This window comes from Dromiciops gliroides, chromosome 6 (genome assembly GCF_019393635.1).
Source record: "Dromiciops gliroides isolate mDroGli1 chromosome 6, mDroGli1.pri, whole genome shotgun sequence".
Lineage (NCBI taxonomy): Eukaryota > Metazoa > Chordata > Mammalia > Microbiotheria > Microbiotheriidae > Dromiciops > Dromiciops gliroides.
The window spans coordinates 67,914,584-67,935,195 of record NC_057866.1 but is presented as its reverse complement, the minus strand read 5'-3'; the positions used below and the strand labels follow the sequence as shown (position 1 = coordinate 67,935,195).

General features: G+C 40.1%; 1 protein-coding gene across 1 annotated transcript; it reads right to left on the bottom strand.

Annotated features, from left to right (window-relative positions):
- Positions 1-451: 451 nt before the first annotated feature.
- On the bottom strand, positions 452-10,485 carry CCKAR (cholecystokinin A receptor). The gene is given in 8 exon segments (XM_043972507.1): positions 452-1,599; positions 4,122-4,249; positions 6,908-7,169; positions 9,408-9,449; positions 9,452-9,509; positions 9,511-9,662; positions 10,376-10,410; positions 10,412-10,485. Coding segments are annotated over 8 exon segments (1,284 nt in total). The 3' UTR covers positions 452-1,066.
- Positions 10,486-20,612: the final 10,127 nt, after the last annotated feature.

The following is a 20,612-nucleotide window of genomic DNA, read 5'->3' as shown; positions in this document are numbered from 1 at the left end:
GAATAACAGAGGATATAGTGAGTTACTTTTGTAAATTCTGTTTATCCATACACAAGAGAATTAACAAGTACACAAAACACGTGTTAACAGCATAGAGACACAAAATAGTTTCTATCTTGGGCTCTAAATATGCTTGGAGCCACCTTTGGTTATTCAGTATACTTTGAACCCCCTTTTGTAATGAAGTTTCTTCAGGAAAAGATAGGAGGTCTCTTTGATAGTAGAAAGATAAAGGAAAGCAAAGAACCTTGTGAATCTCCCATCCCTGTGGTCCCACTGGGCCAGGGAGTAGTAGAGTAGTGTATGACACAGAAATATTGTAAACTAATTATTTCAGTATATATAGTCGCTGCAACTTGTGGCATCTCATAGTCCTAGTATTGTAGTTGACAAAGGAATACATTCAAAATCTCTCTCTCTCTCTCTCTCTCTCTCTCTCTCTCTCTCTCTCTCTCTCTCTCTCTCTCTCTCATTTTTCAGTAAGTTCTACAACTCTGTTTCATAGACAATGTTCCTTCGGCTTTCAAAATAGCACAGACACAGGATAGCAATCACACAGGACAGGAAATGACCCAGAGAACTTCTTCTTTGAAGTCCCTGTGGTGGTTATCAATACTGCTTCACAGTAAGCTGGAGGCAAGGTGAGGATGGTATATAAATGACCTTAGTATATATTTCCAGGAATTCTATAACTTTACATTAGAAGAAAGGGATAAAGCACAGGATACAAAGACAGGACATACTGCATGGAGCTTTTAACACATAGAGAGCCCTTCAAGGGACAAGTAGGTTCCATATCTCCTTTCTATATTTGGAACTGGCAGCAGCAAACATGCCAAACAAGTTCAAGTCTGATTTCTCATCAATGCATTTTCTTCCTTTTCCATTGGTAGTTTTAGCTGAAGCAATCCTTTGCCTTCAAACTGTCTTCAAAAACAAGTAACGTGGCCAACCAAGTGGTAGACCCTCTCGGGATCCTTGACGAGATCTGCTGACTGGTGGGTTTCCACTGCAAATACAACCCTCTTTCTTTTTCCTCTTCCTTTGTTGGGAACCTGGGAGCAGCTCATGTGGGAGGGGCAGAGACACTCATGTGGCTGTATGAGTACCTGGTCAGAGATGCCCCGGTGGTTCTTCCATCTTCCTCTTCACCCGCTTCTCCTCTCACTCCTGGAGGGTTTGAATGAGGGCAACAGGCAAAGGTAGACAAGAAGCCCAGGCGGAAGCGTTTGTTCATGAAGCAGTAGATGATGGGGTTCACGCAGGCAGAGGTGTAAGAGAGCAGGAGGATGAAGGAGATGGGCGCTCCAGAGAGGAGCATCTCAGCAGAGGCAGTGTCATAGGCCCTCCAGGCATTGGCGCTGAAGATGGGCATCCAACAGAGAAAGAACAAGATCACGATGACAATCAGCATCCGGATCACTCGCTTCTTGGCCATCAGGTTGGCCGCTGAGCTGCTGCTCCGAGCTCGGTCAATCTTGACACTGCTGCTTGTGGACAGCTGTTGTAGCTCTAGCCTCTTCCTCTTCTTGGATTTCTGCAGGTAGCAGCCATCGCCATCTTCGTATCTGCTGCTGCTGCCCGTGCTGGACTTCCTTTCTGGGTGTATAAGTAGGTGCATGTGACTTTCAGGTCTAAACATGCCAGAGCTGAGAGAAAGCTTTGAAAGAGTCTCAGGCATACTGTAAACGGCAGAGGCCAAATTTACACCAAAAGACTGCATGTGGAACTTTGGGCATGAACATGTATGAGTAAGCATGTTTCCCTGTGAAGCCTTCAAATTTAAAGTTATGATTTAAAGGTGAGCTATGATTGTAATGGTATCTGATACTCATACAGTACTTTGTCTTTCCCCAAATATTTTCACATATTCTATTTCATCTGATCCTCACAATACCATAGGTTAACTGGCTTGTCCAGAGTCACACTAAATAACTTTAAAAACCTGTTATTGGGGCAGCTAGGTGGCACAGTGGATAGAGCACAGGCCCTGGATTCAAGAGGACCTGAGTTCAAATGTGACCTCAGACACTTAACACTTACTAGCTGTGTGACCCTGGGCAAGTCATTTAACCCCAATTGCCTCACTAAAAAAACAAACAACAACAACAACAAAACCCAAAACCTGTTATCTATAATATATAGAACATATTGTGTTTATTCAAACTTCCCCATTTCTGTTGATAGCATCACCATCTTTCCTGTCATCCAGATTTAATTACCTTGAAATCAACTTTAAATCTCTACTCAAAGTGAACCAAATTGGTGACTGAATCTCCCCAGGCATGCAAGCTGGCCCAGTCTACTGGGTTCGAAGTAATGGTTTCTCATCTGGAGAAGCCTTCTTTGCAGACCTGCTGGTGAGTCTCTGCACTGGGCAGATCAAGACTGTTGCCCCCTGCTGCTCTGAGCATCTGGCCAAGTATAACCAGCTTCTCAGAACTGAGGAAGAGCTGGGCAGCAAGGCTAAATTTGTTGGAATCAACTTCAGAAACCCCCGGGGCCAAGGAAAATCTGGCTAGGAGGTAGCAGTCACCTCCTGTCCTAAGAATGGGCAGTTCCAAGTACTAGACCAGTTTTGCTTGGGGATCAGGGGCCTCTGCTGTTTAACGCTCCCTTTCCCCTCCACCTTTTGGTGACATTCTCACTGCTTCATTAGAACTGTCTTATCAGAGACTATACCTGATTATCTGGTACTCTGCTGGAAGACCCTATCATCTTGTGACTGTCTCCAGTGACCTGTTCTCACCCCCAACCCTTGTGTTGTTGTGTGGAGCCATGTACTTGTGATGTGGCCCGATGAGCCCACAAGCCAGATCCTCAGTGGCTTCTATGTGCAGAATAAAATTATTCATTAATTCAAAAAATCGAGGGGAAGGATTCCCTGTCAATTCTCATATCACCTTATATAAACAAAAAGTCTTTTCTATCTCCACAGCATCTCTCTCATCTATCCGTTTCTCTGAACTCACATAACATCTACCCTGGTTTAGAATCTCATCATTTTTTGCTTGAATTATTGCAAAGGCTAACTGGTTCCCCTGACTGTAATTCCTCCCCTCTAATCCATCCTCTACTCTACTACTGCATTGGTATTTCTAAATTACAAATCAAACCATGTTATACCTGTACCAAAAACTCCAATAGTTATTTTATTGCCTTTAGGATAAAATTTGAACTCTTTTGTGTGGCATTCAAAGCTCCTCCCAGTCTAGCTCCCATCCACCATTTGAGTCTTATTTGATATGTGTATCTGTGTAAAATTGTAAAATTAGTTTATGTTCCAATAAAATTGACTCACTAGGTGTCCCCTGTTCATGACATTTTATCTACTATCTCCATGAATTTGCACAAGCAATGCCCAGAATGTACCCTTTCCTTCCCTCTGCCACATAGAATCTCGAACTTTCTGTGAAGTACACTTGGGGTGCTACCTTCCACATAAGGCCTTTCTTGACCCCCTATTCTTAATGCTCTTGAAATTATTTCACATTTATCTTTAATTGTTACATGTATCCTCCAATAGGATCTGAACTCTTTCAGGGGGAAAACCATTTCCTGTTTGTCTTTGTGTCTCCATCTTGCATGGTGCCTTGCACATAGCAAGTTCTTAATAAATATTTAGTTAAATTGAACTGATTTGTTGATTAGAATTCAATTCAACAAACAATGCACCTCTCTATGCACAAAACACCAGGTCAGGTGCTCTGGACTCGAAGATGAATAAAATACAATTCCTAGTCTCAAGGAGTTTGTAATCTAGAAGAGAAGGGCAAAAATATCCACAATACTTATTAAAAGGTGATGAGTGCATAGAAGAGGGACAAAGTGAGAGATCAGCCTAATGATTGACTGAAGCTTACAGGGGGGGCTTCATAGAAGTGTCACCAGAGCTAGACTTGGAAGGATGTGAATGATGTCAATAGGTAGATGTGCTATAAGTGAGGGAAAAGGGAAAGTGTATTCATTTGCAGGGAAAGGCATAAGCTTAAAGGAGAGAAGAGGTGACACAAGTTATAGGAAGGAATCAAGGGGATAGTGTGTTTATATATCTGCTCAAGTTAGAGAAAACTCATGGGATTTTTGTTATTTTTCAAAGTACATACACAATGGATAATTACCTCTAGAAGATTTCCTCTGGCTGGCATCAAACTTTATTCCTCGGTATAGTTCCAAAGAGATTAATCCATATGCTACCATCATCACAATTCCAGGAATAAGAAAGAGGATGAGTAACAGGAAGGTTTGCCTGGTGAAGTCATAAGAAGTTCATGAGACATCAAATAGTGACTACATTGCTATATTCCCTCCCCAGTGGTTCAGATTCACATTTATGGGGCAGCTGGTGGAAAAGCGGATAGAGCCTTGGTCTTGGAGTCAGGAATACCAGAGTTCAAATTTAACCTTAGACACTTACTACCTGTATGACCATGGGCAAGTCACTCGATCTCTCTTGGTCTTTGTAAAATGGGCAAACTGATAGCAATCAACCTCCCAGGGTCATTATGAAGATAAAATGAGATTTACAAAGCATTTAGTCCAATGCTTGGCACATAGCAGGAGTTTAATAGATGCTTGTTAAAATTTTTTAAAATTTAGAAGTGCTAACATTTTGTTTTCTTTTCTATAGATGGGGCCCTCCTAATGTTACTTGCTGTGCTTGCATCCAGGGTCACCTCTAGTTGTGATAATATATATCTTGCCACTGGACCCAGATGGCTCTGGTAAGGCAGTTGACCTTGCACAGCCCTCCCTCATTTAAATCCAATTCACTGCAAGTCATGGCATCACCTCCCCAATGTCACAGTCCTCTTTGAGTGCAAAGGACAAACAACAACAACAATAATAACATTACCTAGTGATGCCTTGATTGACCAGCACGCTCAGAATGGGATACTTTATTTCATGGAACTTTTTGGTTAAGTGAAGGTTAAGCAAAACCTTCATCCTTTTTTTGGTCATAATTTTTATTTTGGCATATATTTCTAAATATATGAATACAGTTTCTTGCCTCATAAATGCAGGATCATTGATATTAATGAGCCTCTTCTTGATAATAAGCACCTTTCAGGGTGGCAGGATTATTATTCTGAACACTAGTGTCCAGTGTGCAGGACTGTAAATGTAGGTAAAGAAGATGGATAGATAAAGGATGAAGCAATACGGATCCCCTCTTTTAAAAAATTGTATCCCCTCTTTTAAAAAATTGTTGTATATTGTGCTCCCTTTGTATTAAAAATTCTATCTCCCCCTTCCAAAATCAAAACAAAACCAGCGCAACACTCCTATTCTGGTTAGTCATATTCCAGTTAATTGAGTTTGATTCCACTTAATTTAAGTATCATAGCTTAAGCAGTGTAGCAGTGTAGATAGTCATCATGGCATGTGTTTTGTGTCTTTATGAACCCAAGTGACTGTTTAAGAATAGGAGAGAAATAAACATTGAGGAGTCTGACCAGGGTGAATGGAATGGAAGTTATCTCTAATTCTGTAAGAACAAAGGAGCCCTGCCATTGGCTGTACTTTGAGATTTATGTTTATAGAAATGTAAAATGTTTATGTATGTTTCTGGAAATATAAAATGTTTACTTGAAGAAAGAATGGAACAGTTCCATCAACAGTTAACACCAGGTCTCAGAAACAGACAGTATTGATCATGGAAACAGGAAAAAATGAACAGGAACATCTCTTGCTTTAATGATCCTGAAGGAATGACTACATCTCATTACTGGCTCATAACATTTTTGTTAATTCCTTGTCCAGGAGACAGGCATGGATTTCTTCTCCAGATAGAGTCTTTTAAAGAGGCTTTCCCCTAGGACTTGGCTGCCTGAAATAGTTTTGTGGCTGTAATATTATACCAAAATTTGTCTAATTACAATAGCAGCCGGTCATTTGTCCTGTCCCAAATAAGGCAGAGAAATCAAATGCCTCATTATGGAAGTCAGAGTGCCTCAGTAGCAATGTAATAGTGAAATTGACTATAAATTTAGACTGAGGGATTTAACATAGTTCTTTTTTTTTTTTTTTAGTGAGGCAATTGGGGTTAAGTGACTTGCCCAGAGTCACACAGCTAGTAAGTGTTAAGTGTCTGAGGTCAGATTTGAACTCAGGTACTCCTGACTCCAGGGCCAGTGCTCTATCCACTGCCCCACTTAGCTGCCCCTTAACATAGTTCTTACTTTGCCACAAACTACACACATCCCTTTTCATCTCAGTTTCCTCATGTATGGGATGGTATACCTGCCTGAACACAGCTATGCATTCTCTAAACAAATTGGAATCCTGAAGAACAGCAGTCCTCTCCTTTATGAATCTGGTCCTTTAAATCACTTGCCATTTGATATGAGTAAGGGGTGAGAGATTAGGACATAAATTGTCAAGGACACATGATGGCTTTGCCTTCTCTCTTCAACTGGACAAATCATGTTTTGATAGATTCCCATCAAGCCTTGGAAATCATCCCTGATGTTTGTAACATAATAATTTTCCCCCAGTGATGTTCAATTAAGAAGACAGAAGCTATGGGGGACTAAGAGTAAGGAAGAGGATGAGCTAAACTAAGCTTTAAATGATATCTGAATCTCTAGCGCCCTAATTCTAAAATACTGTTTGGGAAAGATGCTGTGGGGACTGGTCCCTGCTTGATTTTTTCCTTTGTTTAGAGAATCATAGGGACCTTGAGAAGTCATTCAATTCATCTTCCTTCCTCTCAGCATAATCACATTTAAACCAGCCCAGAAAGAAACTTGTCTATCCTTTCTCAATAAACAAAAACAAACCAAAAACATTTCAGAGGAAGGCAGGAACCCAAACTCACTTTGGTTCTGTCCTCCCTCCCATGTTTCCCAAGTACATGTTTTCAACAGTGCGATGTGATATGATATCAAACTGCAAAATAACTTACCAGGACTGTTGCATAACATCACTTGGCAACAGAAAACGACCATAGATAGCCGTCTGGTTGTTATAGTTGGTAAAGGGAAACCAAGTTGCTGTAATCGGATATGGTGACATGATAGTAAAGGAGAGACACCAAGTAGCAGTAATCACCTTCAATGCATGGGACTTCGTCTGCCAGACCCTTGACTGCAGGGGCTTGCAAATTGCACTGTATCTCTCTAGAGATATGGCAACGAGATTGAAAGTGGATACACTGACGGAGATGCCTGGGTGTGGAACAAAGAAGTAGGTTAACTTGGCCCTGAAGTTTAGTATCCCTGATGTGCCTCAGGAAAGATCTAAGGATCGTATCACAGAAGGTAAAGGAATTTACCTGCAAACACAGGGGACCAGGGAGATTATATTTAAGTTGAAGCACCCTCTGCTCATTTTATAGATGAAGAAACTGATGACTACAGAAATTAAGTGACACGTATTCAGAGTCACACAAGGTAAATATCAAGCAAAGATTCAAATCCAGGTCCTCTAGCAACCTTGAACTGCACCGCGGGGCTTTCTCAAATCTCTTCTAAAAGGAAATATGCCTACTGAACATTTATCATTTCTTTATTTAACTTAGTCTAACTTCCAGTGGGCATGAAGGTAGCCATTAATTAACTACCAAGGGAGGAAATACATACCCAGAGAGTAAAGTGGCTTTTGAGTAACAGGAGGCCAAAGTTTGCATGTTTGTTCCCTGGAGAGTCCAGGTAGATCAAATTTCAAATTATTCTTCCTTTAATTTAAGCATTAACTGTTGAATTTATAATGGGTCATCAAAGCAAAACATGTCGAGATTCCTAAACCACTTTGGAATTCTGGGTTTAATCTACGTTCTATGTGCTTAAAGACTCTTAGGTAAGGTTCTCCTACTAAACTATGTTAAAGTATTGAATATGATTCTATATTTTCTTAAAATGTGGTTGGGCATAATAAAAAAAGCTTAAAGACATGGTTTTGCATGATTCAGCTTTTACTTAATTCCTTTTTTCCTCCTGAAAAGCTCTTACTAATTCAAAATTTATTGATTTGTTTTTTAAATTAGCCTAAGGCAATGGAGCTCCCTTAGGAGCTAATTAATAGTCACCTTATGAGACCTAATGTGGGATAACAAGATCCTACTTTAGAAAGGTGGTACAGTGGAGTAAATGTGGTCTAGTCTCCAATATAGTCACATCTTTGTATCATAAGGTTCGGCTGTCACTGTAGGGACAGCCCACAGGTATGTGCCTCATTTTTTTTGAGGCAGTTGGGGTTAAGTGACTTGCCCAGGGTCACGCAGCTAGTAAGTGTTAAGTGTCTGAGGCCAAATTTGAACTCAGGTCCTCCTGACTCCAGGGCCGGTGCTCTATCCACTGGGCCACCTAGCTGCCCCTGTATGTGCCTCATTTTAATCTTTTTGTCTGTTTGTACTTAGACTCACTTAAGCAATATTATAATAATAACAGTCCCTTATGTTAACATCACACTTCAAAAATACCCATGATTTGATTGCAGTTGTTTCCCCCCCCCCCCCTACCTTGCAGGAAAGTCATTTATCATCATTTGTCAGTGTAGACTTTAGCTCTGTTGATTAGGCAGAATTAAGACTTTTAAGTTTCCTGGTGTCCTCAAACTCTCTTGGCACAATAGAGCCCAACAAAGTTTACAGATTTGAAGGCACGGTCTCTGCCTTTTTAATTGAGGAGGCTAGGTGAGGGAGAGATGGATTGAAAAAATGAGTATTAAGCCAAGTCTCTTAAATGTGTTTATTCCACTTTGAGATAATCCCTAGCAATAGGCAAATCAGGGCTGGTTATGGAACCTCTCAGAATCTCTCACATAATTCTTTTTAGATGGACATGGGCAGGCTCAGACAGACCACTTTATGGGCATTTTAGTGTCCTCACTACACTCAGAAGTATATATTTGGCCTTCCATCTAGGCTTGGACAGCTTCCCTTCTCACTTCTTTCTTGGAATGGTCCAATTGGACCCAGAAGAATCTGAAAAATGGACTCTGAGAAAGGAACCTGTAAATATCTACACACACATATAAAATGACTTCTAATCATTCCCTCTCTCCCCAACCAAAACCCCGGTTATTTAAGTCACAAATAGGTAGACATACAGTGAAAATGTCACTTCCCTTGAAAGGTATGGAGGAACAAGGGAGCTATAAGGCTCCTTGGGTGCTGTTATTATTGTTTTAAGAAAAGGGAAAGAAGAGTAAAATGAATGTTGTCCACTTTCGTCTGTTTAATTATTTCTATTTTCAGGGAATAGGTTGGGCATACGGCAGGGTCTTAAAAGTCTTAACTTCCTTCCCTTGTGCTCACATATTCCCAAGCAGCTAGCTTCAAACTGCTGCCTAAACGATTCCTGTCCTCTGAATCTCTCTCTTTCCCTTGGACAGCCAGTAATGGCCGAATGTAATGTGATGAGTGTTTAGGGTGAGCTAATGAAATGTTGACATAAGCCACTTACCCATGAAATAAGTGGTGGTCTTGCAGACAGCACTCCCAAAATAAAATCCTTGAGTAGGTTAGGAATTGAGATGAATGGCCTACAGAAGAGACAGAGCATGATGATCGCTGATTGCCAGGGAGAGCAAAAATATGTTAGTGACGTCCTCATTCCTCTTGTTTCGGATCAGCACAGTGATCACCAAGGTGTTCCCCAGGATACTGAGCAGGAATATCAGGGAATATAAGAGAATCTGCACCGCTGGCTGCCAATCTACTGTGTCACAATAGAGAGAAATAGAGCCATCAAAGACTATAAGAACAGGACATTAAAAGCTTTGTACCCTAAGTGAGCTTAGATTTTCTATTTCCTACTTGTTGTTGTTTTGTTTTTTTTTTGGAGGGGGGGATTAATTCAGTAAAGCACTGAACCAATGCATTTGTTCTTGTACTTGTAATACTTTTTTGAAAACTAAATGGAGGAAGCTCAGAGATGAGCTTAGATCCAAAAGATTCTTTTGGGAAAGAATCATTTGGGGAAGTACTTCTTAGGAATGAGCCATCTCAAATGAACAGTGCTGGCATTTTATTTCCAGCTTCCTGAGCATTATTTACCATGAATCATTTCTTCACATTATGCTTAGGTAAAGAAAATCAGACTGCTACTATGAAATAGAATTATTTCTTTAAGCTTGTAATTTAAGGCATTTATATATTCTGTTTTGCCAGGTTTTTACACTCCTTCTACACCCCCTCCCCCCACCATTTTCTCTCCCTGAAATCATGGACATTAATCTACAACTCTTTAACCTAGAAAAGCAAGGAAATTTGGTATTTGGCTTGTCTGTTTCTCTTCTAACTTACTAAAAAATAACAATTTGAACAGATTATTACCTAGCCTAGTCTTAAAGTATCCTTATTATCTTTTTATTTCTGGACTGATAATTCCCCTTCAAATTAATAAACTGAAAAACAGATCTTTGTACTTACCTTTGGAAGGACGAGGTGGGTCCCAGCAGAAAATGTCTCCTTTTCAAGTCCAAGTCACAGGAGGAGTATCTATTACTGCCATTCACAAATAGACTATCAACTATAGCCATTCTTTCCTCTCTCCAGCTTACCTGTCTTCTAAGAGGAATTAAGAATGTGTGCAGAATTACTCTCTATTCATTCCTGTAATGATAAAAATTTCTTCCCCAAATAAATCTGTCTGGGAAAGGCAGAGATGAATTAATTTCCAGGTAAGTGCCTTCTCAGCCATTCCTAATGCTTATTTCAGTTCAGGCTGAAAAACATTTGTACTAGTGTAGAGCAGGCAGACATATGAAAGCACAGCTTGCACACTCTACCTTGTAGCTACTCCTCCTCCCTATTCCAGGGGCTAGTCTTAGGGTTATAAGCATACAAACGACTGATTGCAAAGTTAACCCTTTCAGGCGGTGGTGGTGATTTTTTCATAAATATGCACCCATGCATGCACACACACATACACACACACTCACTCACTCATACACGCACATCAATACAGTAAGTACCTCTGTGTGTGTATGCGAACCTGCTTTTGTCCCAGGCAATAAACAGAATCAACCCCAACTAGGATATTTCAGACAGGAACAATTAACAAGGTAATAGATACTATAATGCAGACCATCAGAAACAAAGGACATTGAGCGGCTACATTTCTAACTCCTCATACAGAAGCAATTAGTGCCTTTTAGCTTTGGAATACTGCCCAGTTGTGTTCAGATACAACTGTAAGACTGGTTAAATTGCTGGAACCCACACTGTTAGTCCTTGGGGACTACGCCCTTGTTAACCTGAAAGTTGGCTCTGGGAGACTAGAGTGTACATTTCCCTATGTACACAGGGTCTCTTGCTGCAACAGGGTGTCAAGGTGTAAGAAAATTCCTAATTTGTAGCCTCTTTGTGAATATGCTTTTGTTTTAATATAGTGCTGCTACACTATGACATAAGGGCAACAAGAAGTCATTTAATAGATGATTTCTTCTGCTTGGAAAAGCAAATTAATGAGACAGAGGCTTAAATGAAACCCGACTTAAAACCCCTATGCCCCCAATATGAAACAATGACTGCCCAGAGCCCTCTTTGGTGACTTAACTAAACATAAAATTGTTACATTTCCTCTTTTGGCTTACTTTAGGTTGAGCAAGATGTTATCATATCTTTGTTTTGACCATGTCATACATACAAGAAGGAACTGTGATTTCAAGGAATTCTGGGACTTAGTTGCTCAGTCCTAGAGAATTGCTTTGGATATATAAAGGTTAAGTGACTTGTCCAGAGTCCTAGGAAATATCCAAGGCAGGAAGTTGGCTCTGGTCTTCTTGACTTCAAGTTCATCATTCTTTTCATTAAGCCACACAATATCCATCTATGTTCTTGAACTATCCTCTTGGTTGTGTTGTTTTTTAAACTAGACCTGTGATTTCATTGATATAGGCTATTTTGTGATTGACTGTATTAGAGACTTGCCTGGAGCCACTGAGAGGTTAGGTGATTTGTGTAGGGTCATATGCTAGTATATTTCAGAGGACCCATAGGGCTGACTCTCTCTGTCTACTCTACCATATAGCTTCATACATGCTACTGAGGAAATAAGGGAGGTACTTTGGGATCACCAATCCAGCTAGTACCTCTACTAGGAAGGTGAAAGATGAAGAGGAAGATGAATATATTCTCATCTGGCAAAGGGGAAGATGGAGTAACTACTTTTTCTTTGAAATCATGGAAACTTCATGTTAGAATAGTTTAGTTTCAATTTCTATAGCACAAAGCCATTCTTGTTTAAGGACTGGTTATCCTGTTTAGGAATACGCTTCTTGGTGGGTTTTTTGTTTGTTTGTTTGTTTTGTTTAGTTTGGTTTTGGTTTTGGTTTGATTTTGGTTTTTGTGGGGCAATGAGGGTTAGGTGACTTGCCCAGGGTCACACAGCTAGTAAGTGTCAAGTGTCTGAGGCCAGATTTGAACTAAGGTCCTCCTGAATCCAGGGCTGGTGCTTTATCCACTGAGCCACCTAGCTGCCCCAGAATATGCTTCTTGTTGCTGTTTCTCCTTACTCCTGAGGTCATTGTCACTGTTGTACGTCACTGTTACAAGTCAACCGCAATGTATAAATCAAGTGACTAGGACATTAAGATTTAGATTTGGGGTATACTTTTGGGGCATTCAAATATAGATTTTGTCTTATAACGGAAGGGCGTGAAAATTTGGATTTTAATATAGACTCTTCATGGAGCTTGACCTTCCTAGTGCTTTGGTGACCAGCAGATATAGCCAAAGGCAAGGGCATATTCTTCACCATGCTGCCCGAGTAGCTTGTGGATGCACAAGGAATTCATTGACCAACTTAGTTTTTTTTCAAACCATGCACAGAGATAGAAGCAAGGAAGGGTCATTGAGGTTGGATACAGAAGGGCAACATGGTCCTGTAATAAAAGCATCAGCAAGACTAAAGCCCAAAACAAGCTAAGGCTTGTGCTGAATACAAAGGACAACAAAAAGAGATTTTGAAAAAGTAGATTTTATTGATATACTTTTTTTTACATCAGCTACATTCCCTATATATTTCTTCTCTTCCTTCCCTCCCAGAGGCCCATCCCTTAGTAACAAATGTTTCTTAAAGAGGGGAAAATACCCAATTTCACAAAACCAAGTAATTCATTGAAAAAAATCTGATGTTATAGGCAATATTTCACAACTTTTGGTCCCCCATTTCTGTAAATATAGATGTAGTATTCCTTCACTAGCAAATGATTTCCATGGCAATGACTGTAGTGAGCAGCAGATTGGTCAAGAAACATAATACATATGTCGTTTCTCCATTTTTAGCCAATTCACCACTTATGAACTATGCTTCCCAAGAAAAATGTGCGGTACCAATTTTTTCCTAGATAAGGATTTCTTGCAAATATGATAATGTTAAATTTAGATGACTTAAAAGATAATTCCATTTTGCTTATTCATAATGGTTTTAGCAATTCTTTAGAACAAGAGGAGATGTCTTCCCATATTCTCTTCCTTGGAGCTGACTTTGGTCTTTATAAATTCCATTTAATGTCAATTGTTTTGTGGTTGTGGTTCTTTCGATTTGTATTATTGTAGTCAATATTGTTACTAGAGGCATCTAGGTAGCCCAGTAGATGGAGTGCTGGGGGTGGGGTGCAGCTAGGTGCAGTGGTAAAAGCACGGCCTGGATTAGGAGGACCTGAGTTCAAAATCTGGCCTCAGACACTGACACTTACTAGCTGTGTGACCTTGGGCAAGTCACTTAACCCTCATTGCCCACACTGCCCCCCCAAAAAGATAGAGTGCTGGGCCTAGACTCAGGAAGATCTTAGTTCAAATCTGGCCTCAGATACTTACTGGCTATATGACCCTGGACAAGTCACTTAAACTCAGTCTGCCTCAGTTTCTTCAACTGTAAAATGAAGATAATAACAGCACTTACCTCAGTTGTTGTAAAGATCTCATTGATGTCTGCTAGGATTGGCTCTTAGCAAACTCATGAAGAGGTAAAGCTTGTCTGTGATATCTTATTCTGTTTCCCTTCTCTCCCTGGTGCCCTTGTTTCTTCCTGGCAACAGGGCCTTGTTCTTAGTTAGGCTTTAAGTATTCCATGATTCCAAGTATTTCCACTGAAATCACAGCTCTCTGTAAGGCCAGTTCTGATCTCTGCTTTGGGAAGAGCTGGCATTCTGCAGGAAAGATGATTTCCAGGGGACTGAATGATTTTCGATGGGCAAACACACCTATAGGTCAGAAAAACATGAGGTGTGACTGCATTGTTGTTTTTGGAAGTGAGGAAACTCATATCTTATCAAAGCGCTTTTAGAAGTATGTTCCTGGCCTGCATCTGTGGACATCCCATGTTTCCATTTGCTATTTTGGGATTACAAGAGCAACTTAATCCATTAAGCAGTCTAAAAGTGAAAGCAATTGGGAAATACAAGTGCCCTGGAATTTTTAAGCACCATAATACTGATTTGGCCTAATTAATGAGAAGAGAGGGGCTAATACTTCACTCTTAATCTCAGGCTCTTCTGGCTCTCCCTATAGCTCTATAAATTAAAAAGAGATAACATCAGATTAGATTTTGTTAATGTTTGTGATTTCCACATCTGTCACTAACAAAACTTTAGGGTTTACAATCAGATGGTCTTAACCAACCAATAGATGACCAGACATTTATTAAGCACCTGATTTGGCCAGGAACTGCTCTGCTTTGCTCCGGGGATATAAAAAGGTAAGAGAATTATTCTTTCCTGCCCTGGAGGAGCTAATGTTCTAAGGGAATGACTGCACGTACAAACAAAGGTATAAGCAAAACAGATAGAAGGTTTAAGAGGGTAGGGGCTAGGGGTTAGGGGCCCGGAGGCACTGGCAGCTTGGGGAACAGGAAAAGGCCCATGCAGAATATGGCATTTGAGACTAGGCTATGAGGAAAACTAGGGATTCCAGGAACCATGATGAGGAGGGAGTCCATTGCAGACAGGAGGGATGATAAGAGCAAAGGCATGGAGATGGGAGTTGTCTCTTGTGACAAACAGCAAGAAGGCTGGTTTGGCTGGACCATAGAATTCATAGAGGAGAGTAATCAACCCATCAAAAAGCATTTATTAGGGGCAGCTAGGTGGCGCAGTGGATAGAGCACCGGCCCTGGAATCAGGAGGACCTGAGTTCAAATCCAGCCTCAGATGCTTGACACTTGCTAGCTGTGTGACCCTGGGCAAGTCACTTAACCCCAATTGCCTCACCAAAAATAAATAAATAAACTTTATTTTTTAAAAAAAGTATTTTTTTTTTTTAGGCAATGGGGGTTAAGTGACTTGACCACGGTCACACAGCTAGTAAGTGTCAAGTGTCTGAGGCCGGATTTGAACTCAGGTCCTCCTGAATCCAGGGCCGGTGCTTTACCCACTGCGCCATCTAGCTGCCCCCTAAAAAAGTATTTATTAAATACTCTATATAAAACCTTGTGCTAGGTGCTGAGTAGAATGAGGTCAAGTTAGGAGAATCTTTAGATGCCGTACAAAGAAGTTTTTACTGGATTCTGGAGGTAATAAAGAGCTACTGGAGTTAACTGAGTATGGGAATAACATGTTCGGATTTGTATTTTAAGAGTAGAGTGAGAAGACGCTTCAGGAAAGGAGCCCAATCAACCAACCAACCAACCAACCAAGTAGTTCAGAGGTTATTGCAATAATACAAGTGAGAGGTGGTGAAGACCTGAACGAGGATGGTATCCATGTGAATGAAAAGAAGGCATGTTTAGAAGTAGAAATGACAAGATTTGGCAACTAATGGAACATATGGGAGGAGTGATACCAAAGTTGTAAAACCTAGATGACTGGAAGGATGGGGGTACCCTCAACAGAAAAAGGGGAAGCTTGGTAGAAGGCTGCATTTGGGTGAAAGATAATGTATTCTATTATTGTCATGTTGAATCTCAGAGGCCTAGGAAACATCAGGTTTGAATCATCTAATAGCAGAAAGATATGGGATGGGAGGGAGACTAGGGGAAGAGGAAGGGAACATGCATTTATGAAGTGCCTACTATGTGTCAAGCTCTGGGCTATGTGCTTTACCATTATTATCTCCTTCTATTCTCACAACAACTCTGGGAGGGAGGCACTAATATTATCCTCATCTTACAGATGAGGAAAGTGGTACAGGCAGAGGTTAAGTAACTTGGCTGGACTCACCTAGCTAGTAAGGGACTGAGGCCAGATTTGAACTCAGGTACTCCAACCTCCAGGTCCAGCACTCTATAAAAAGAATAATTAGGCCCATGGAAGTCAATGAAGTTACCAAGTGAGAGAGAGAAAACGAAGAGAAAGGGGCCCAAGATAGAGTCTTGGGAGTTACATAAATGATGACCCAGCAAAGGGATCTGAGAAGGAGTGGTTAGACAGGTAAAAGAAGAATGAAAAGAAAGGTGACCATAGACAAAGGAAGATATCTAGGAGGAAAGGGTGGTGAACATTATCAAATACCAGAGAAAGATCAAGAAAGATAATGATCGAGAAAAGGACATCGAATTTGCAGTTGGTCAGTGGTAACTTTGGAGAGAGTAGTTTCCATTGAGTGATGAAATCAGAAGCCAGACTTCAATGGGTTGAGTAGTGAATGAGAGAAGAGACAGTGGGGACATATAGGCAACCTTTTCAAGGAGGAGAGAGATAAGGCTCTAATTTGAAGGGAAGTTAGGATTTAAGTCAGGGTTGTTTTTTAAGGATGTAGGAAAACTGTAATGTGTTGATAGGCATCAGGAAAGAAACTGGTAGGGCAAAATTCAAGAGAATGAACATGGCGACAATCTTTTGGATCGGGATGGGAGAGGATAGGACTAAAAGTACATTTAGAGGTAGGCCTTGGTGAGAAGAGCAACTTTTTCATCTGAGATTAGAGTAGAGGGGTATAAGATAAAGGAGGAGATACCTTAGGAGGTAACCAATAGGTTACCTACAGAATCATAAGATCTAGATTTGGAAAGATAACTACATGTCACCAATGGCCACAACAGAATGTGAGGTCATTGAGAACAGAATCTCTTTTTCTTTGTATTCCCAGTGCCTACCATAGTGCCTTACACACAGTACCCTTGATAAATGCTTGTTGGGCTGAAGTGATTTGAATTTTATGTATGAGGAAAATGAGACTTCGAGGCTCTATCTTGCCTGTGGTAACACACTGAGTTAGTTTCAGAGCTTGCACTAGAAGCCAGGTCTCCTGACTCGGTTCACTGGTCATGACTGTCCAATGAGCCTTTCTGCCTAATGAAATAATTTATTTTATGACATCCCTGCTGAAATCTTTATTCTGCTTCTGCATGTACACTTACAATGATGGGGAGCTCATTACTTTATAAAGCACTCCATTTCATTGTTGATGAGCTCTACCAGTACATTTCTCCTTAAGCTAAGGGGGAAAAAAGTCTGTTCATAATTCACAACCACTCTTCTTAGTTCTGCCCTCCAGAACTACATAAAACAACCCTATTCTAAGTCTTCTACAAGATCTCCCTTCTTTAATTTTTTAAGGTCATGATAAATTTTTTTAAAATTCTGATTTTAGTTTATTTTTTAGATCAGTTCTAGTCAATGTTTCAAAAACTAAATTGTTATCCCAGCAGGGTGGTGTTTTAATGGAAACTAAATCTGTTTTCATTACAATTTTTTTTTTTAGTGAGGCAATTGGGGTTAAGTGACTTGCCCAGGGTCACACAGCTAGTAAGTGTTAAGTATCTGAGGCCAGATTTGAACTCAGGTACTCCTGACTCCAGAGCCAGTGCTCTATCCACTGCGCCACCTAGCTGCCCCTCATTACAATTTTTAAAAAGCAAATTTACTACAAAAAAATTCTTGATGGAATCTCAACTTAGACTACTCCAAGGCATGTTGTTTCCTTGCCTTTTCTTTGTAACATTACAAACAAAAATTTCTGAAAAACAAACAAAAAACTCCATTGAAGGACCTAGTGATACAAGCCAGTAAGCTTCCTTTCCTTCCTTCTATATTCTCTCCCCCTATCTACCTTTTGTCACTTCCATCCAAATTGATGGCTTTGCCCCTGTTTTGATCATGTTTCTTGTTATTCCTACAAACTTCCTTCCTTCTAGACTCTCCCAAATGTCTATCCTTTTCTTTTTATTTTTTTTTGTCTGTCCTCTTCTTTACCTGAAGTTCAATCCGTTGAGTGTTTCTGAGGGACTTACTATGTTCAAGACACTGGGTATACAAGGGCAGAAATGAGCTCTAGCTTGGTACTGTGGAAGGAGCCCTGGATGTGCAGTTAGAAAGCCAGGTTCCCATCCTAGTGCTGCCACTGCTACCTGGGTTACTTTCAGCAAGTTGCTGGAACACCCTACGCCTGTTTCCTCATTTTTAAATGATAGACTCGATTTTGTGTGTGTGTATGTGTGTGTGTGTGTGTGTGTGTGAGAGAGAGACATCCCCTTTGGCTTCTCAGAATGATGTTTTTAAATGCATAAAATAAAACATTTAGGATTATAAAGGTGGCCCCAGCTTCCCCATGGCAGTTTCTTTGTTGAGAGGCATAAAAAGCCCCAGGTATATGTATGTAGTCTGGATCTTTCAGAGTTGATGGGCACCTGAGGCCATGGGAGTGGCCATACTCTGATGACTTTTTTTTTTTTTTGCGGGGCAATGGGGGTTAAGTGACTTGCCCAGGGTCACACAGCTAGTAAGTGTCAAGTGTCTGAGGTCGGATTTGAACTCAGGTACTCCTGAATCCAGGGCCGGTGCTTTATCCACTTCGCCACCTAGCCGCCCCTCTGATGACTTATTGACCAGACATATCTCCAGATGGAGAAGGGGGAGTTAAGTGTTACTCTGTCCTTGTTGCATAGCCTTGTTGTATCAGGGCAAAGTAAAGCTCTTTTGGCAGATGTTATGAGTGCCTCATTTTGTCCCAACATCCTAGCACACCCTAGGAGGGTGCTAACATTAGAGTTATGCCTCCAGTAAAATGAGACCAATTATATTGAAGTACAGTTATCACGCTATCAACAACAACACAAGTTTATAGACTTCAGGTTAACTGATCACTACATAAACTCTAAGGTTCCTTTCAGCTCTAAATCTATGATCCTATGAAATATTCCCTACCATTAAGGAAATGTATGTATACATATAAACACATATATATATGTGTATATATATATGTGTGTGGTTTAGATATATGGTTAATATATATGTGGTTTATATATATATGTGGTTTAGCTATAGATATGGTTTACATATATGATTTAGATATATAATATGGTTTAGATATATGTGGTTTAGCTATAGATATGGTTTACACACATATATATGGTTTATATATATTTTTATATATATATATATATGGTTTAGATATATATAATATGGTTTGGCTATAGATATGGTTTAGAAATATATTGTTTATATAGATGATATATATCTGTGTGGTCTATGTATATATATGATCTATGTGCCATATATAGAAATCACACACATATATAAACCATACATATCACACAAACATGTGTACAAATATATATACATACACACATATATACACATATACATATATGTATATATCTATATCTATCTATCATCTATCTATCTATCATCTATCTATCATCTATCTATCTATCTATCTATCTATCTATCTATCTATCTATCTATCTATCTATCTATCTATCTATCTATCTATCATCTATCTATCTATCTATCTATCTATCTATCTATCTATCTATCTATCTATCTATCTATCTATCTGGTTGACCTTACTCCTGGGCCAGATACGTAGCAATTTTCCTACTGTGATTTCTTAGGCTTGGAAGGAAGAAAGGGAAAAAAGGTTCATCTATACTCTAAAAAAGACATCTTTTCATGGCCATATTCTGCTTTGTAGCCCTTATTCCATTGGAAGCTCTTGGAGGGCAAGAGCTTCGTCTTTTCCCATCTTTCTATTCCCAGCTCCATGCGTGGCACTGATACCTGTCTTTAAAGCTTTGTGGAACTGGACGATCTGTGGGATGATTCAAGCATCTTTGTTCATGTTTTCCTTCTCCCCAAGCCCTTTCCCAGTGTCTTAATCACTTTATCACAGTTGCTTCATTAAAACTAATTTTATTCTCATTCTCTTCTGCTCCCTAATAGCACTGTGGTGAGTAAAGATAACCAAGTCTAAAGTGTTCTATGAATGTTAGTCATTAGCTATGATTAGCTATTATTAATCAAAGGCTTTGCATCATAATTGTACAGTAACATGGAAGGATTTGAACTTGAAAGTCAGAGCAAATGTGACAGGGACCAGATCTCCTGCATGCGGTTACTAGATGACCCTAGGCAAATCATTTCATCTCTCCTCACTGAACCTCTGGAGTCTCAGTTCATTGTGGCCAGGGAAGAAAGGGACTAGAAGATGCCTATTCTCCTTCTGGTCCTAAAGGAAGAAGGAAACAAGCATTTATTTGTTAAGTACTTTCTATAAACCAGGCATTGCCTAAACTCTGGGATGACAAATATAAGCAAGAAGAAGGCCGTCCCTGCCCTCAAGGTTCTGATTCCATCGATCAATCAACATTGGTTAAGTGCCTACCTGTCAGGTATGTGCTAAGCACGGGACTCTTAATGACCCTGTGGACCATAATGTCTATGCCTTTTTCTTGGCAAAGATACTGGAGTGGTTTGTCATTTTCTTCTCCAGCAGATTAAGGCAA